The 17,674-nt window shown below is 36.7% G+C and overlaps 7 protein-coding genes across 7 annotated transcripts; 4 read left to right on the top strand and 3 right to left on the bottom strand.

Annotated features, from left to right (window-relative positions):
• Positions 1 to 3,681: 3,681 nt before the first annotated feature.
• SPOG_04088 (CMGC/CLK protein kinase Lkh1) lies at positions 3,682 to 5,841 on the top strand (the record flags this gene model as incomplete). Its single annotated transcript, XM_013166350.1, has 2 exons — positions 3,682 to 5,659; positions 5,708 to 5,841. 2 exons carry the CDS (start codon positions 3,682 to 3,684, stop codon positions 5,839 to 5,841), a joined length of 2,112 nt encoding a protein of 703 aa, XP_013021804.1.
• A 169-nt stretch (positions 5,842 to 6,010) lies between these two features.
• SPOG_04087 (3'-tRNA processing endonuclease Trz2) lies at positions 6,011 to 8,890 on the bottom strand. The gene is made up of 2 exons (XM_013166349.1): positions 8,292 to 8,890; positions 6,011 to 8,240 (listed from the first exon to the last, which is right to left on the bottom strand). The coding sequence occupies exons 1-2, from the start codon at positions 8,638 to 8,640 to the stop codon at positions 6,220 to 6,222; spliced, it is 2,370 nt and encodes a 789-aa protein (XP_013021803.1). The 5' UTR covers positions 8,641 to 8,890; the 3' UTR covers positions 6,011 to 6,219.
• A 661-nt stretch (positions 8,891 to 9,551) lies between these two features.
• SPOG_04086 (replication termination factor Rtf2) lies at positions 9,552 to 10,595 on the top strand. Its single transcript, XM_013166348.1, has 4 exons — positions 9,552 to 9,614; positions 9,669 to 10,084; positions 10,126 to 10,248; positions 10,293 to 10,595. Exons 1-4 carry the CDS (start codon positions 9,602 to 9,604, stop codon positions 10,464 to 10,466), a joined length of 726 nt encoding a protein of 241 aa, XP_013021802.1. The 5' UTR covers positions 9,552 to 9,601; the 3' UTR covers positions 10,467 to 10,595.
• Positions 10,596 to 10,679: 84 nt separating this feature from the next.
• Positions 10,680 to 12,380, bottom strand: SPOG_04085 (CDP-diacylglycerol-inositol 3- phosphatidyltransferase Pis1). Its single transcript, XM_013166347.1, has 2 exons — positions 12,257 to 12,380; positions 10,680 to 11,558 (listed from the first exon to the last, which is right to left on the bottom strand). Exons 1-2 carry the CDS (start codon positions 12,315 to 12,317, stop codon positions 10,903 to 10,905), a joined length of 717 nt encoding a protein of 238 aa, XP_013021801.1. The 5' UTR covers positions 12,318 to 12,380; the 3' UTR covers positions 10,680 to 10,902.
• A 159-nt stretch (positions 12,381 to 12,539) lies between these two features.
• SPOG_04084 (CMGC/CDK protein kinase Csk1) lies at positions 12,540 to 14,102 on the top strand. Its single transcript, XM_013166346.1, has 3 exons — positions 12,540 to 13,324; positions 13,404 to 13,619; positions 13,681 to 14,102. The coding sequence occupies exons 1-3, from the start codon at positions 12,824 to 12,826 to the stop codon at positions 13,852 to 13,854; spliced, it is 891 nt and encodes a 296-aa protein (XP_013021800.1). The 5' UTR covers positions 12,540 to 12,823; the 3' UTR covers positions 13,855 to 14,102.
• On the top strand, positions 14,028 to 15,616 carry SPOG_04083 (Erd1). Its single transcript, XM_013166345.1, has 2 exons — positions 14,028 to 14,370; positions 14,416 to 15,616. The coding sequence occupies exons 1-2, from the start codon at positions 14,292 to 14,294 to the stop codon at positions 15,489 to 15,491; spliced, it is 1,155 nt and encodes a 384-aa protein (XP_013021799.1). The 5' UTR covers positions 14,028 to 14,291; the 3' UTR covers positions 15,492 to 15,616.
• Positions 15,576 to 17,454, bottom strand: SPOG_04082 (chaperonin-containing T-complex beta subunit Cct2). Its single transcript, XM_013166344.1, has 3 exons — positions 17,400 to 17,454; positions 17,233 to 17,364; positions 15,576 to 17,169 (listed from the first exon to the last, which is right to left on the bottom strand). Exons 1-3 carry the CDS (start codon positions 17,400 to 17,402, stop codon positions 15,721 to 15,723), a joined length of 1,584 nt encoding a protein of 527 aa, XP_013021798.1. The 5' UTR covers positions 17,403 to 17,454; the 3' UTR covers positions 15,576 to 15,720.
• Between the last annotated feature and the right edge of the window lie 220 nt (positions 17,455 to 17,674).

Below are 17,674 nucleotides of genomic sequence, written 5' to 3'. Positions count from 1 at the left end.
TACAGAATAGAATGAGATAAAAGAGAAATAGGAAGAAAAGCCTGTTTTAGGGAATTAAATAAAAAAAAAAGATGAGGATAAAGAATAACAAATTTGATAAAGTTCTATTAAAAATGCGAAATGAAGAACTTGCCTCCCCTATTCTTCCTGGAGGAAGTATACAGTTCGAAAGTAGTAAGGATGGTCTTTTTCTTCACGCTAAGACGTTTGTTTACGGATACTAGACGGGGTGGGGGGATATGTTGGGCATGTACGTTTAAAGTGGAAAAAAAAAAAGCAGTTGATTCCCCACAAACCACGCCCCCACATGAATATCGCAATTTACATGAGTATTTAAAAAGGATTAAGGAACAGCGGTAAAAAGGAATGTTAAAAGAAAAGCAAAAAGTTGTGTCGTGTTTAATGATAATTGCAGAAAGGAAAAATAAAGCAAATAAAAAGAAATCTAAACATGTCTAAAAGACGACGTCTAAAAATATAGTGAAACTCGAGTGAAACCTTTTTTTTTCTTTTCTTTTTTTTTTTTTATTCAAACCTAACTAAAATCGATACATTTCAACAACCTTGAAGTAAATAACCCTATTTCCATCCATTCTATCCCGATCGCTTGTGGATAGACGGACAGGATTCACCTCGTTATTTTTATTTCTCAATCCCGAAATTGTCTATTTTGTCTAATACGGAAAAATGCCAAGGATGTACGATATCGGAGTTTTAAAGAAACTTTCTAGCCCTTTTTGATTTTAATTGAAAACGTGCCATGCTTGCATTGCTTATGTCAAGTATGAACTGATGTTTGCAGGCAACTGTTTTCGAGAGAAGCCAAGCCGGTCAGATACAACCAATGAATTCAAAGTAGAAAGAGGGCTTAACGGAAAGAAGGCAGTCATCGATTCTTAAAATTGTCTAAATTAAAGGCAAATGAACAACCATAACGCTCATCCACCACATCACTTGACAGCATCATATCCTATCATCCAAAAGTCTAACCACCAAAGGTAAGGGTCTCGGATAAGGAACTTTTTTCCAGGTAAGCGAAGAGAAGGCAAGATACATAGGCAAAGGACACCAAGAGAGATCTCGTTATTAAAGGAGACAAAGAAATTTAATATAGAAACAAAGAATGAAAGAAATAAAAAAATAAATAAAAAGAAATAAAAGAAGCTAAAAAAATATATATACAATATTTACAATATATATTATAATATGAATGATAGCCATGTTAGTGTTAATTGGGGATCGACTCTTCAAGGTATGGATGGATGGCATCATAAAGATTGTATTTTATTCTGTCAATGAATGGCAATTATGACTACAATTGTTGTTTTCATTCTTAGACAAATTCCGTTTGTTTTTCCATCACAATTGGAAAATGACTTGTTTCAAATGATTTGAAATGAAACCGTCCTCTTTGGGTTGAAAAATCATCAGAAAACGTATTCAGTCGCAACTATAGGACGAGCGGCTCGTGTGTTTTAACCCGGATAATGAATCCAACGGTTTGGTTTCGATAGGATATAAGATTTCCATAGAGGATAGTATGCTCGGTATTTGAAGTCAATACTACGTACCTAATCAATTTTCATAGCGAATAAAACACCACAGCCGTTACAGACAGGAGGGTACTACACCACAAAGACAAGGAAAACAACACAGCCGGGTTCTTTCTGATCAGTATCGGATGTAAGCATGTGTGTTGGCTTGAAAGAAAAAAAAAAAACAAAAAAACAAAGAAAACATGACAGCTACAGATCTAGCAATGAAAATGAATTAATAAACAAAAAGACATCAAGGAAACAAACGTTTGTTTCCACCAACCAACCTCATTACTTCACTTTGCATCGCCCCTTCTCTAGCTTACCGACAACAGCCACTACACCATACCATTCACATGTCATGAATAGTGTAGGGCGGGCGGGCGAGTGTGCTTGGAAAGCAATGGCAAGTCTTTCGGGATGCCGAGTTGTTTCTCAAAAAAAAAAAAAAAAAAAAAAAAAAAATACAAATAGAAAAAAATCAAATAGGTAATAACAAGTATCAATAAATCAACAAGTAGGACATTCATGAATATTGAATATGGAATATGAATATGAATATTGAATATTCATTTAAACTATAACTGTATCTGAAACTATAACTATAACTATAACTATATCAGAAACGAACCCTAACAGCAAAACAAGACGAAAACAAAGCGTAAAAAACAAAGACCTTTCGCTTCGTCTAGTCCATCAGTCATCGGTCAAAGTTGTTCCGGCCTAACGACAGTAGTAACCGTAACTGCGATCCAACTACGACAACCAACACGAAACGCAAAAAGGAATGGGATCAATTACCAGCAACGCGAATGGAACTGACATCGTCAACCTCACGTAAATCATTCCCGGTAATTACTAAGGTTGCAGGTAGCATCACATCGTCTGGTACTGCATTATCAAACAAAGCATTATACGTCGAGAGGCAAAATCATTCAACTATGTCTCTTTCTGCATGGCTTTTTGAACCACATTAAAGCATCTACGTTTTTTCTTAGAGGCAACCCAATTTCTGCTTTCACTTGTTCCTTGTGTTTTTTATCCTTTTCCTTTACTTTTCTATTCACTTGGAAACTGTGTTTTTATTGTATTCTTTTTAGATATATTTATTTATTTATAGAGATAAAAAGTTTGTTTTTCTTCTTTATTTCTGTCCCGGTTTACTTGTGTTTGGTCTCTTGAGTTTTGTTCTTCCTTCTCTCTTTCTTTTTCGTACCTTACGGGTTTGTATATCCACACGCCCCTCCCGGGTCTTGATTTCGCTTTTCTTCTAATTGCTTTGATAAAATTTTCATGTTGTGTGATTGCTTTTTCATTGCAACTTGAGTTTATTCCATCATAGAAAAGCCACCGAAATCTCGAAACTTTTTTTTTTATTTTTCTTCTTTAATTCCTTTTTTTTTGCTTTTGCTTTTACTTTTACTTTTCAAAACACTTTGTGTTGTTGTTTTCCTGACGAGACCTTCCGAACCGTTTGCTGGTAATTTTCAACTCTGCTCAATCGCTTTTGTTATCCGCTACGATTCATAAAGTTGATTGGAACAGTAATTCAAATTATCAAAGAGTAGTTTCTTGATTTTTCTATTACTCTGCTTTTCTCTTTTTTCTTCCTTTCTTTTGTTGGAAAGCAGTCCTTTCCAAGCCCTTTGAAACGACCATATAGAGCATAGCGAATCCTCTTTACAAAAAAAAGGAAGGAATTCTAATTTTTCCTTTTCGTTGAAGTCCCTTTTCTTTTTCTTTTCCGGATCTCATCTTGTTTGTTTTCTTTTTCTCCCTTTAGGGTTTCTTTTCTCCTCTTCTCTTAAAGGAGTTTACGGGACATTGTAGCTTCATTAGCCTCTTTCATTTTCTACTTCGCTTTGCCGTCGAATTTTGCTGGCACGTTTCTGAAACATTCGAGCGTGTCTTCCTTGTTTCCACTATTTACCCAGTGTCAGCAATTTTTGTAATTGTTCTTTTTTCCTTTTTTTTAATTCGATATTTCTCTGGTTTCGTCCCCTATTCGTTGTCACATGTTTAATTAGTTGTTTGTTTGTAATCTCTTCCCAATCCCTCACTGCTTTTTTCTGACGTTTTCTTTTCTGTTTCTTAACTTTTTCTATTTTTCTTGCCTTCCTATTTCGAGCGTCCTTGGTTTTAAGATATGAATGCCTATAAGCGTCGTAGAAATCACGCTCCAGACTGGCAATCCTATTACAAAAATGGTATTCCTCAGGAAGTCATCGTGATCGAGGATTCTGCATCTCCTCGTCTTTCTCCTGCTTTGCCTGCTTACCCGAGTCATCCAATACAACAATGTTTTGCTCCTGCAGCTGCAGCTCCTCCTTCTATTTCTTCTCCTTCCATGAATGCACCCCTTTTGCAGCCCTATCCGTTTCAAAATCCTGCTCCCTCCGACGCCAATCCTTCCCGTCCTCTTACAAATGCGTCTTCTCATCTTCCTCATCCGTATAATTTTTGGTTAGACCACAATGCTACCATTTCAAATCCATATGCGGCAGTTGCTCCACATCCACAAGCTCATCCTCCTCCGCCTCCTCCTCCGCCTTCCTCTTCCTTTCTTGTTTCCTCTCCGAACACAATCCCTTCGTATCCTCATCCTCCTCCTTCTTACGTTCACCTTTCTAATCTACCCCTTCATCCTCCTGCACAGCATCAGGCACCTCCCACGACTCATCTTCTGAGACCTCCTGTTTCTGCTGTCCCTTCCCCTGCTCCTGCTAACCAACATTTTCCCGTTTCTCCTTCACAGCCAGTATTGCCTCGTATTTCTTTAAATTCATCAAATCCCTCCTACCCGAAAATGCAACTTCCTCCTGTACATCGCCGTCATAAAATACCTTCTAATCAGTACGATTCACCTGCTTCGTACCCATCATTTTTCCCTCCTCATCTCTCTCCTCATCAAAGCAATGGCTCAATCCTTCCTGCTAATTCCGTTACTCAAAAGCCTAAGGAGCAAGTTAATTACTCTTCCATTCCTAATTCTGCTTCTGCGACACAGGCTGCCGTTCCTCTTTCTCCTACTCTAGCCGTCTGGTTGCCTATGACTCAATCTAATTTTCAACCTCCTCCAACTTATACTTATCAGCCTTCTAATATAACGAACGACCCTATGGTCGTGCCTGATCCTCCTCCGCCTGCGAAATTACCTCAGCCTAAAAAGAGGAAACGTAATACAACTGCTTCAACAAAAAAAGTCAATTGTGTCAACGTTCCTCTAGTAGCTGATAAGCTGAATCTAAACTCATCCGTCTACGATGACGATGATGGTCATTATAAAGTTATTCCAAATACCAACTTTGCAGAAAGATATACAGTCATTCGACTGTTGGGCCATGGTACCTTTGGGAAAGTAATCCAATGTTATGATCAGGTCCAGGGAAAACACGTTGCTATAAAGGTAACTCGAGCAATTCCAAAGTACAGGGAGGCAAGTCTCATTGAGCTTCGCGTTCTTCAAACCATTTCTCAAAATGACCCTACAAATGAAAATAAATGTATTGAGTTGAAGGACTATTTTGATTACCGGAAGCATATTTGCATTGTTACTGATCTTTTTGGTTGGAGTGTTTTTGATTTCCTTAAAAACAATAATTACATACCTTTTCCGTTATTCCATATTCAGTCTTTGGCTCATCAACTATTTAAAAGTGTCGCCTTTTTACATGAAATAGGGTTGGTACACACTGATTTAAAACCGGAAAATGTTTTGTTGGTATCGAATGCATCTAAGAATATCCGCTTGCCTTATCGGAATTATTCACAAAAGCTTCTTAATAATACTGAAATTCGGTTGATTGATTTCGGTAGTGCTACTTTTGAGGATGAATACCACTCCAGCGTGGTAAGTACGCGGCATTATAGAGCTCCTGAGATTATACTAGGTGTAGGATGGTCTTATCCATGTGATATTTGGAGCTTAGGGTGTATTATAGTTGAGCTTTTTACTGGACAAGCGTTGTTCCAAACTCATGAAGATAATGAACATTTGGTTATGATGGAAAAGGTTATTGGTCCTTTCAATTATGATTCTATTTCTAGGGCAGGCCGTTCAACACAGCGGTTTTTCAGGACAAATGGATCGGTTAAATATCCCTTGTCTAATACACCAAAAAAAAGTATTGCTTATGTAGAGTCGTTGCAAACTTTAGATCAGTTGTTTTCAGGTACATCGCCGGGTATTACTTTGCTTTTGGATCTTTTGAGGAAAATATTTGTTTATGATCCGGCAAAACGGATTACGGCAAAAGAGGCTCTGTGGCATCCATTTTTTAGTCAAGCTTTATCTGTTAATTTTTAATATGACTTTGGATTTTTCACTCATTTATGTAGTCGTTCTTTTATCGTTCATATATATGATCACTACAGGACGGTGAAAACCAAAGAGAATTTGTATTTTACTATCGATTTACGCGTTTGAATTTATTTTCATTGTACATTTTTTAATGAACATTCAGACACAATTTATATGAGTATTATAGGTTATAATAATGGCTGGAAATCTATTAATAAACCTCTCGCTTTTATGATTTTTGCATAACGGTTGAGAAGCTATTTATACGCTACTAAAAAATTAATTAATTGTATATAAAATTTTTAGACTTAAATAATTGTTCAATCCGTAGCGACATTTTCGGCTCGTAAATCTGCTTCTTTACGCTTCGTGTCTTCCACGTTTTCAATTATCAGCAGTATCATCATCAGCAAATAAATAGGCTAAAGGCTGTATATAATTCCTAAATTTGGGAATTTCATATACCTTGAGACACATGCCATCAAAAGCCAAGGCAACATTTAAATGCTTATCTGTAAGTTTCACATCAGGCAGCTTTGGATATCTTTGGCTAAAATGTGTCAGGATGATATTTTTTGCATTCATGCTTTGGCCCACTCCTAAAGCTTCACTGTAAGTAGAATGCTGTTTGCGCACAGCTATTTCTTGCATACTATCTTCCAATGTAGCTTCATGAATAACAACAGTAGCATCTTTTCCAATGTCAATAAATTCTTCAGATGGTCTTGTATCGCCAGAATAAGCTATTTTCCATCCTTCATTACCCGTAAATTGCATGCAATAAGAAAACGGACAGTGCACTGCTGCAACGGTTTCAAAAGCAGCCAAGTCGAGTTCTTGTATAAGCATTTGATATTTTATCTGATCAACTTCCGTAAAGGTTCTATCTCGTCGAGTGGCGCTATTGGAAAGAAATACTATTCTAGACAGGTCCAGCTTGTCTAGTTTCGAATAATCTTTAAGCCATGATTCAAATTGAGGGGGCCCACTTAAAAACAATTTGGAGGAAGTATTTGATATTGAAAACCAGAGCCTTAAAACTCCAATTACGCCTGCATGATGGTCAGCATGCATATGAGAAATATATATCCATTTTAGTGATGAAATCTCGTCATTCAAACAATCACCATATTGCCTAGCCAGTCTTCCAAGAGTGCCTTCACCACAGTCAAGTAAGATATTGTTCGTATAACTTGAAGCCTCGACAGATTCACTGTCACGAACTTTGGGAATTTTAACATAAGTAGAAGAGACATTTCTGTATAAAGAAGGCATCGCGGAGCCAGTGCCTAAAGTAGAGAACTGAATATCAGAGCCTGCAAAATCTTTTGGGAGATTGAGTGAGCTATTCAAAAGTTGTGCTTTCGTAAGTAAATGTTTATAATCTGGCTTTTCTTCTAAAATATTTTGTCTGAGCTGCGACACATCCAGTCCAGGTTCTGGGTACTCTATTCCAGGCTTTTTTCCAAACATAAATTTCATCTTCGGACACGCAATTACATATCCATCCCTTTTCAAGGTATCTAAATTATCATGGTAGCAATTTTTACCAAGCGGAAATGAAGTATCATCCAGCATGTTTAAAGCTGTGATTGCAGAAGAACTCCTAGGATAGTTAATCGTTTCTATTGGTTTCGTAGGTGATAAAATATTGGTAGCTTTCGTAGATAATGAAGATATCCATTTTTGGTACTTTTGGTTATTGTAAACATCTTCCGAAACAGAATGTATTATACAAATTGGTTCCGGAGCATTTGCCCATTGAGGCTGTTGGATAAGACTGTCAATTAAAGATGCATGCGTACAATGAATAAAGAAAAAGGTTGATCCAGGAACAGGAGGGCCTATAACATCATCGGGGTAAACCGTTGAACCATTTTCTAAAGTTATTGATTCACCTTTAGCTAATTTTCCATAATCAGTACCTTTTGTGATACCCAAAGACTTGGCTTTTTTTGCATCAAACTTTCCTAGAGAAGGATGAGATTGTACGATGTAAGAGATAAAAATTTGAGGGCTCTGGTTTTCTAACGGGGGAGGAGTATTATATAAAGCGTTATCGACCACAAAGGCTGTCTCATTCGAGGAATGAGAGAACCAATGTGGTGTAGAATCAGATGTAGTAGAGGTTATATCAGTGTTGGATGAAGTGCGACTATCAGAGTATTTACGTTTTCTTCCTCCTGATGGCAGAGAAATCACAACTGGTGTTACGCGAATATTCTCGTCGGCGTATTCGGGGGCTTCAGAAGATGTGTACCCTTCGATAGTCAAATCTACATTTGTATGGTATGTAAAATGACGCATACAAGACAAGTAATAATGGATTTCGCTTGGTCCATGAAGGGTGAAGGGGCTTTCACCGTGAGGAAGATCGCAAGCATCGTTCATGGATAAAAGAAACCCTACAAAATAATTAGCTATTATTCCTTAAAAAATTTGGAAACTTTACATACCAATAAGACCACCGCAAGAATCCCACCAGTCTACTTTGGTGTCATTCCTTGCATGCACTAAAGGACTCGAAATTGAAGATATCGATTCGGATGAAGAAGAGAGACTAGAAGAAGGAGATTCCAAAAGCATACGACCCCCGTGACATAGGAAGACATCTTTGATTTTTGAGAGCTTTAACTGTTGCGAAAGGATAGCTCTTTGGCATCCTTCACCTATGCTTCCAAAAATGTATCTTTTAGAGTCAAAAAACAGATGAACACAAGGAATAACTGAAGTATCTCGAGAATTGACGGTTAAAAACTGCAGATAAAAGTTCTTAGTTGCACGCAAGTTTGGATTTTTAGACATTATAAAATCGCCGATGAATATCAAAAATATACAAACAAGATCTTTTAATTGTAACAAAAATTAAATTTCTTTCTTTTCCCTGAACCTACCACTGAGTTCACTGTACAATAATATACACTTCAACGATAGTACAGACTCCGTCCTTAAAATAAAGAAGTTTCTAATATATTAGATGTAATTTCGAGCAACTGATTTTTTCCTCTTTAACCCGAATACCTTATGAATGCATTTATAGTTTACAAAAATAGAGGTATAGAGCAAAGTGCTTATGGACTGTGAAACAAGAATATTAAGTTTACAGTTGTAGCTAGCGGCAACTTAAGCTTCGCTTAATTTCCAAAGTACAAAAGAACTAAACGAAAAATTACGTAAACATGTAAACGATTGAATATAAGGTAGTAAAGTGCAGACGAATAGTTCTTGCATTGTTAAAGCAAAGTTGGTAACAATTTCAAACTAAAATATATTAAGTGATTATATTATGTATCCTAATTGTGATGTTGAAAGGTCCTTCGTTTCAGTATAAAGATGCTGGCATACAATTACGAACTGTTATCCAGAGAAAATTTAAACGTGTTCACAAAGATGAAAAAATAAATTAAAAATTATCATTGATAGTAGCAAAGTCATTAAAAGAAATTACATTCCAACCCTATTCAGCGAAAAGTTTTGCTGAAGGTTAGAGAGAAAAAAAAAAAAGAAAGGAAAAGAGGTAAACAATCAATTAGCATCGACACATTATTTAATTTCTTTCTTCAAAATCTTCAAAATCTGTTTTTAGTCAAAAGGTTTCATATCTCTTTTGTGCGACTATAATGCTTTCTCTTTGTTTTGTTTACAATATTATAAAAGATTACGAGTTATATAATATCCTACAAACTCATACCTTTAATACAATTTTAATAGTTCCTTGCCAACTTAATGCCAACAACTAACCATTTTCAAATTCTGTGTTAGAAAAATGGGAAATGATGGTAAGATATACAGAATTTACACAGAAGGACAATTAAGTTACTAACGAATAACAGGAGGTTCTTTACCAACCCGAAATGAACTAGTCAATGAACCACCCAAAACACGTCCACTCGACATTGATTTGAAGCGTTCTTTAAAGCAGTCAGAAATTACTCAATGCTCAATAACAGGTGATCCTTTGTCACCTCCTATTGCCTCCTGTGGTCTTGGAAGGTTATATAACAAAGCGACGATACTGCAAATGCTTTTAGATCGTAGCAGCGTTCCTGAAGCGCCTAGCCATATCCAGTCACTGAAAGACGTTGTGGATGTTCATGTTGACCAAGACAATGACAAAAAAGTATTATGGGTATGCCCCATCACAAGACATGAAATGTCAAGCGCCTATCAATTTGCTTATATCGTTCCCTGTGGCCATGCCTTTGAATATTCTGCTGTAAAAGAATTCGGGGAAAAGAATTGCTTTCAGGTTTGTAAAATGCAAATATTGAACTACTAACGACCCATCAGTGTAATACTCCTTATGAACAAGAAAATATAATTCCTATCAATCCCAATCCCGAACAAATACAAAGTTTAAGTAAACGTTTACTTACACTTACGAAGTCCGGAAAATCCCATAGCCTTAGGAAGGTATGCATATTTCATTTTTGTTGCATAGCTAATAACCTATTTAGTCATCGAAGAAGCACAAGAATCCAGATAAAAAAAGGAAACATTTAAAAGAATCAGAAGAGGTTCCTTCTCTTACATTTGTGGATTCAGAATCTTCGCCGAAGAAAAAAATCAAATCTGATATTGAAGGCAATCCAAAGTCCGAGTCCAGCACGAAAGAGCGGATTAAGGTCTAACATCCTCACTGAAAATATAAGCAGATACCTATCTCAAACAGTATTTATTACATTTAATGCATATACTACTTGGAAACGGATATTGAATTTACTAATACAAATTTTTGACGCATTTGGCAGACAATCCTGATAAAACTTTGATTACAACTTTAACACTTTTAAATGGTAACCCAGAAGCCAACAAAAAAAAAAAAAAAAAAAAAAAACAAAAAAGCTTGATATTCCTTAGATGGATAATTAAAGGTTTAAATAAGCACACAACTTGTAGTTCACCTGTTACCAGGAAGAAAGATTATGAACTTTTGACATCGATCAATTATAGAGCAGAAAAGACCGTACTGAAGAAAAAATTTGTAAAACGAAAGCCATATTCTAAACAATAGTTGCTTAGAAATATCTGATTATAGTATTTACAGTTGTATTTCCATTAACCGGTCTATTTCAACTTCTTGGCAACTTTTCTTTGTTCAATATCCATATCGACAAGAGAGTTAGCTGCGTTAACAAGTTGGACGACATTAATAATTTGTTTTGCTAAACAGATGGGCCCACAGAGCACAACCAAAAGGGTAGGATATGAAAGTGGTAAGTAGCCAGTTGAATAGACAAAGATAGGCACACTGAGGTAACCTAAACGGGGAGGAGAAACTGGAGTAAATGAAAGCAAGTAAAGAGCAATAAAGAACATTTCGTTTGCAGCACAAAAAACAAAAAGAACGTTGTTGTTACTATAATACAAGCGTAACAACCAAGAATGTTTGTCTGTCATTGATTTATGAGATTTGGCACCTTGGTGAATTGTGCTATACATGTGCATGTAATGACTGGCAAGGTCCAGACTTACAAGCAACTGGAAGATTATAGCATACTTGGGATACGCAGCACAAAGGAAACAGAGCAAACATGAAGTTGCGCATCTATCAGTGACCATATCAAGAATAGCTCCGAAATTTGTAGATTGGTTCAGCTTACGAGCTGCCCAACCATCAAATGCATCTAATAGACTCGAAAATAAATAGAGAATCGTGCAATAATTTGGATGCCATGACATGAAACACAATGAAATCAGAACCAAAAAAACTCTAGAAAATCCTAAGAAAGTTAGAATCAATATTCGAAAGCATTAGACCCAGGCGTATTTAAAGAAACGTTTATGCGAGGTGATCGTAGACGGACGTTCAGTGAGATTGTCCGCCATAGAGCGCACAACTTAAAAAAATTATAAAAAAACACAAAAAAAAGATTAGGGTTATATATAAATCCATTGGAAGAAAAAAACGTGTCCGAAGGATGTAGAATATAGCAATAGAGTTTATCCGAGCAAACATTGTCTGAATATAGCCCGATTTCACGTTATAAAGCTTGTACACTATGGCAACCCAGATCAAGTGAAGCACCGTTGAAAATCGCAGTACTACTCCCGAAGTCCTTGAAGACACCTCGATAAAAATTAACCGCAGGATATCTCACCAAGACAGAGTTGTTAGCATGAGCTGAATGTCACGGTCATTAAATAAACAAAAAAAGCTCAGGCCAATACCTATGTTGTTACGACGCTCTGGTAAAAGATCCAGGATTAAGTCGTCGCTTCTATTGTTTGTTTATTCATGCTCGATCAACGCTTCAGTCCTCAATAAATCCTTACTAAAACAAAACAACCTTCAAAGACAAACTCTACTTCCAATTTTCTCGAATAAACTACTCGGCACTGGATCACACATCACCCTCGTTCCTAAACACGCTCTCAAGACTGACGGTATCTAGCGTATAGATACTTTTAGGAGACTTACCAATCAAATTGGGAACAAACAAATACACATTGGGATCTTTTTCTACTTTTTCTGTCATCATTATACGGTGAGTGTCTGGCTAAGGAGAAATGTGACCTTCGCGGCTAACACGCATGGTTTTTCGTATCAACTTAGGAATACCCAAATAACGAGAATGAAAGGACTTTGCACTAATGCTTTTTTATTGTAACGCATCTATTCCACTAACGCGTTTACTGCATTATATAAATTTAGATTTATAGTTAAAAAAGCACGTTCTTCTTTGCTCTCATTATCTTGTATAAGAATCTTCAGTATATAGTTCTGTACTTTTCTGTAAACGAAATAGCTTTCACGATCGTTTATCAGGGTTAAGGCCAGCAGAAAAAAATCCATTTGACTTGAATCATTGGTTTGTTAAAAATAAGGATTCTTTGAACATTTCTTATTTTCTTTCTAAGGAGCCCAAATATCTTAGCCCTTAAAACAACGTAGTTGGTTTCATTGTTTTACCTAAAAAAATTCCTAACATTCATCAAAAGCTAGTTATTTAGGAATTGGTGGACTTTGTATTGCTTCCTTCTTCCGATGTTTGGAAAAGAAATATGGGATTCTCTTACTCAAATTGAACATCTTTCAGATGGGACCATAAGTGAGGTTTATGTAGGGGTGAGTAAAAGAAACAACACTGCATATGTTGTAAAGATTCAAGAAACGAGATTCAAACGTCCACCGCATGATGCGATACGCGGAAGAAATATCTTGAAGGATTTGCAACATCCACACATTCAGACTTTGCTTGGGTCATTTTTCGACCCTTCAACCTCCTGTTTACATTTAATTACAGAGTATAAGCCTTTCGTGCTTTCTGAAATTTCAAACAAACTGCGCAAAAATGTAAAAATCAACATTGTTTCTCAGCTCGCCGACGCACTTCAATTTCTCGAGGAACATAAGATATTGCACAGGGATATACATCCCAACAATGTTTTGCTAGACTCTGAGGAAGGACCGGCCTATCTCACAGATTTCAGCATTGCTTGGTCAGAAAAGTACCCGGGAGACGAAAAGGAAGAGCTAATTTCCCAGGTAAGTAAAGCTAATAATAGCATGGACTTTATCTATACAGTTGATTCAAATTTTTAACATTTTATTTTTCTATGAAAAGATTGGAACTGGTCACTATAGAGCAATCGAAACTTTGTTTGGTTGCCGAACATATCGGCATGAAGTAGATCGCTGGTCTTTTGGCATTCTCATCGCCGAGCTTTTCTCAAACATCCCTCTGTTTGATGATGGAAGCTCGGAGGGTTGGCCTAGTGAGTTACAACTTATAAGTAGCATATTTCAGACACTTGGCACTCCAAATGTCGAGATGTGGCCGGTATGATGAAATGATCTTCCTTATTTGGCTTCTTGAAATTAATCTTTTTTGTTTTTTTTAGGAACTTGCAGCTTGTCCTGATTGGAATAAATTTATTTTTCATGAATACCCACCAAAGTCATGGGAAGATATTTTGCCGAATACTAATTCAACTGTCCGTAAAGTGGTTTCCAAGCTTGTTACCTATCCGAATCGGGCCTCTCCTGCTTTTGTTTTAGAAAATATTCATCTTTAGGTGATGAATTGGCTCATCTGGTTTCTTCAGTACTAAAACATCCGAAAACTTTATGCGATCAGCTGCATTACATTTGATATATTTTAAAGTACCCTGAACTCGATTTATTTAGAATTTTTTTCGTTTCAACTGTATAAATATTATTATTGACGATCCCTATGGACTCTCGTTTAGTGCTTTATATCCCTGTGTTTGTTTACACCATAATGACTTACCTACACCAGATGTACCACTAATTGAAATGCGAACATCCACAACTTTATTATGAGCTTAAGACTCTTATTTATAACCAAATTATAACAAAAGAAACCAAAGCAAATTCATTTTAGTAAATTTTGTACTAATCCATAGGAAAATCTGCAAATTTATCTAAAGTGAGTGAAAATCACTTCCATAGTAACTTCGAGCAGCTACAGGTTTAGCTATATAAGTTAGCAATGGATTTAGAAGTCGTCGAGTTTCCTTTACATCACAAATTGGCCCTTCCATTTCGAATTGGACTCCTGTTCATCCTAGGTATGGATCAACAGCATTAAAGAGTGATATTTTAACATTACTTAGGTACATGGCTTTGGTCTCTTTGCTGCCATTATATTTATTATTTAAGCAAACAAGAAATGGATTTTTACAATGGGAGAACTAGTGTACGGCAAAATTCATCATTGCCAGCTGCTCTACTTGTAGATGCTCGGAATGACATAGACCAAACAGCTTCCAAAAATACACTAATTAAGCGAATTAATTACGAAGCTGGATACTGCTTCTCCACCATTATTTCCATCTCGTGGTTATTAGGCTTTTTGCTTTTCATATTTAACACGCGTGGGGATGTCAAAGGTTTGTATACACATCCTCTATATCCAACCATATGGATGATTACGACTGTCGCTTTGGTGATGATTCCTTTTCCTTGGAGATTTCGGCCTGTGCAACGATCGCTTCAAAACTGTATTATACGAGTGTTTTTCTTGTTTCACGCAAATTCTTACTATCCTCATAAAGACTTTCTTTTGTCAGAAATGTTTACATCTTATGCAAAAATGCTGGGAGATTTCTACGTTTTTGGCTGTGTTCTAAAAGGTCATATAAGTAAATACACGCTTCGACCCGACTTAAAGTGCGATGGCACCATTTTTGTTCCTTTATTGATGACCTATCCTTTTATCGTTGCTACACTTCAATCATTGCATTACGGGATAAGGCATAGAAAGACTGTCTTTAAAATAAGCTTGCTTAATGCTCTAAAGCACGCGTTGGCATTCCCACTTATTTACTTATCCGCACTTATTCATGCAGAACGATCGAAACTTAAATTATCGTCAAGTCATGATTATCTTTTTTGGACTTGGAATATACTCGCTTTATTAAATTCGGTATATACTTTCTGCTGGGACACTTACGTTGACTGGGGCATAAAATTTCCTTTCGAGAAAACCCTACCAAAACGGCGTCTTCCGTTTTTCGCCTATTTTTTAGCTGCTCTTATAAATTTTATCCTTCGTATTACTTGGAGTTTGAAGCTTTACCCAAGGCTGTATCAATATCATGATTATGAAATGGGCATGTTTTCATTCGAGATGCTAGAAGTCCTTCGAAGAAATCTTTGGTTATTGTTTCATTTAGATGCAACTCTTTAAGTGATATCTTCCTCAATAAAGGTGATTATCTGAAACATTGGCTACACTATTACGACTTTTATATTATGAAAAGTTTACTAAAGACTTGAATAGAACAACTATTTTATATACGTTAAATTTTTTCTACATACATGTACTAAAAACATTCTTATCCATATTACTAGCCGTGTGTCTATTATAAGATTAGTCCAAAAAACTTCGGACCATATCCGACAATTTTTATTGAAAATCACATCCTTTCACGAGGTCTAGGAGCAGCTCTCAAAATTGTATCAACACGAAGTAGGAGTTGAGCACCCTCACTACCACTAGACACCACGGCTTGTTTCAACTTCAAGGATTCTAAAATTCCTTTTTCACTCATATCAGCAATTTCTCCCTTCTCCATATCAAGACCCATTGTGGATTTACCATCATAGTGAGCAGCCTTCAATTGAGCTACTAGTTCACTGGAGTCATAGCCTGCGTTATCCGCCAAAATGGTCGGAAGTTGAGTAAGAGCTTTGGCAAATGCGGAAACAGCAATAGCACGTTTACCGGGTTCATGAGCTGCTGCCTCTTCAACGGCACGAGCCATAAGCATCTCAGCACTACCACCACCTAATGTTACTCTAGATTCCGTAACAGTTTGCGAGAGAACAGCAAGAGCATCATGAACGGCACGCTCAGCTTCATCAAGAAGTTGATGCGTAGCACCGCGGAGGACAATGGTACAGGCTTCGCCGGCGGCTACACCAGAAAATTTTATCATTTTGTCTTCTCCGATGATAACTTCCTCAATTCGTTTACACTGACCAAGCTTAACAAGCTCAGGATGCTCAAAGGTTGAAGCAATTTCACCACCGGTCACTAACGACAAGCGTTCGATACCGTCAAAGTCAGCATGCTCGATAGACATAATTCCAGCGTCAGCGAAAAGCTGTTCAGGCCAATTGTAAATGAGTTGACGGTTAATAAAACAATTGATATTATGGTTTTTAATCCTTTCAACCTTAGCCTTCATCTTCTCACGCTCAGCACGCTCTAGTTCAGCAAGCTTTCCAGTGGTGTCAACACGAACTCTAGCGCCAAATACCTTGACTTTATCGGTATCCATAGGAGTGTTGGCAATGAGTATATTAGCATTTTCCATAACTTTAGGGCAATTAACTCCAATACTTTTATTGAGAATAAAACCTTCATCCAAGAAAGAGTCTTCCATTCTACCGCCTAGAATTTTGATGATTTGAATATTATCCAAATTAATGTTTTGTTTCAATCGAAGAACAGCATCGACTGCAAGTTTTGCAAAATGATCCTTACTCTGAGAAAGGATTTTTGATGATAACGTAGTTCTGGCAATGTTTTCTAAATCTTTGCGAAACAACTCGGCATCCTTTGAATTGTCTACCGCGGATGCTTGAAGAGCCTCAATAGCTTTCTTAGTTCCAATACGAAATCCATCAATGATTACTTGAGGATGAATTTTAGAATTTACCAAAATTTCGGCTTGACGAAGAAGCTCAGCAGCAAAAACGCATACGCTGGTAGTACCATCACCAACTTCATCATCCTGAACTTTAGAAATATTTACTAAAACTTTTGCTGCAGCATTATCCAAAGCAATCGCTTTCAAGATGGTTGCGCCATCATTGGTAACCACAATATCGCCAGACGAGGCAGATTGAAGAATTTTATCCTAGTGTTGGTTAGATAAAATGGAAAAAATAATACAAAATAAAAAAAATCTGGAATTACTTACCATTCCCTTAGGTCCCAAGGTACTTTTTACCAAGTCGCCGACTGCAATAGCGCCAACAAAGGACGACAAACGGGCTGTTTCGCCCCGTTCTTGGGTTCCTCGATCACTAAAAATTTGATGAGGATTAAAAGACTATTTTGTTAGTGTTATTTCGATAGTTTTCTTACCATTTCGTAGCTTCACCCCAAACTGAAACGAGTTGGTGGTAAAAGGAAAGCTAAAGAAACCTGGTTTGTAAACTCATGAAATTACCACCACCTATAGACAAACAAAGAGCGTACTAAAATTGTAAATTTTTACAGAGATTAAGTTTTTTACTGGTTTGTAAAATTATTGAAATCAAAAAACATAAAGAATAGTGTCTAAACTCACTTTTCACTCTACTATAGTATTAAAGTCTTTAGCAAGAATTTATCCAGGGTTTTCCCCTTTATTTCCATTC

The sequence above is a fragment of the Schizosaccharomyces cryophilus genome (assembly GCF_000004155.1).
Source record: "Schizosaccharomyces cryophilus OY26 unplaced genomic scaffold supercont4.1, whole genome shotgun sequence".
Taxonomy (NCBI): domain Eukaryota; kingdom Fungi; phylum Ascomycota; class Schizosaccharomycetes; order Schizosaccharomycetales; family Schizosaccharomycetaceae; genus Schizosaccharomyces; species Schizosaccharomyces cryophilus.
The sequence above is the reverse complement of the archived record's forward strand: the minus strand, read 5'-3'. Positions and strand labels throughout refer to the sequence as shown.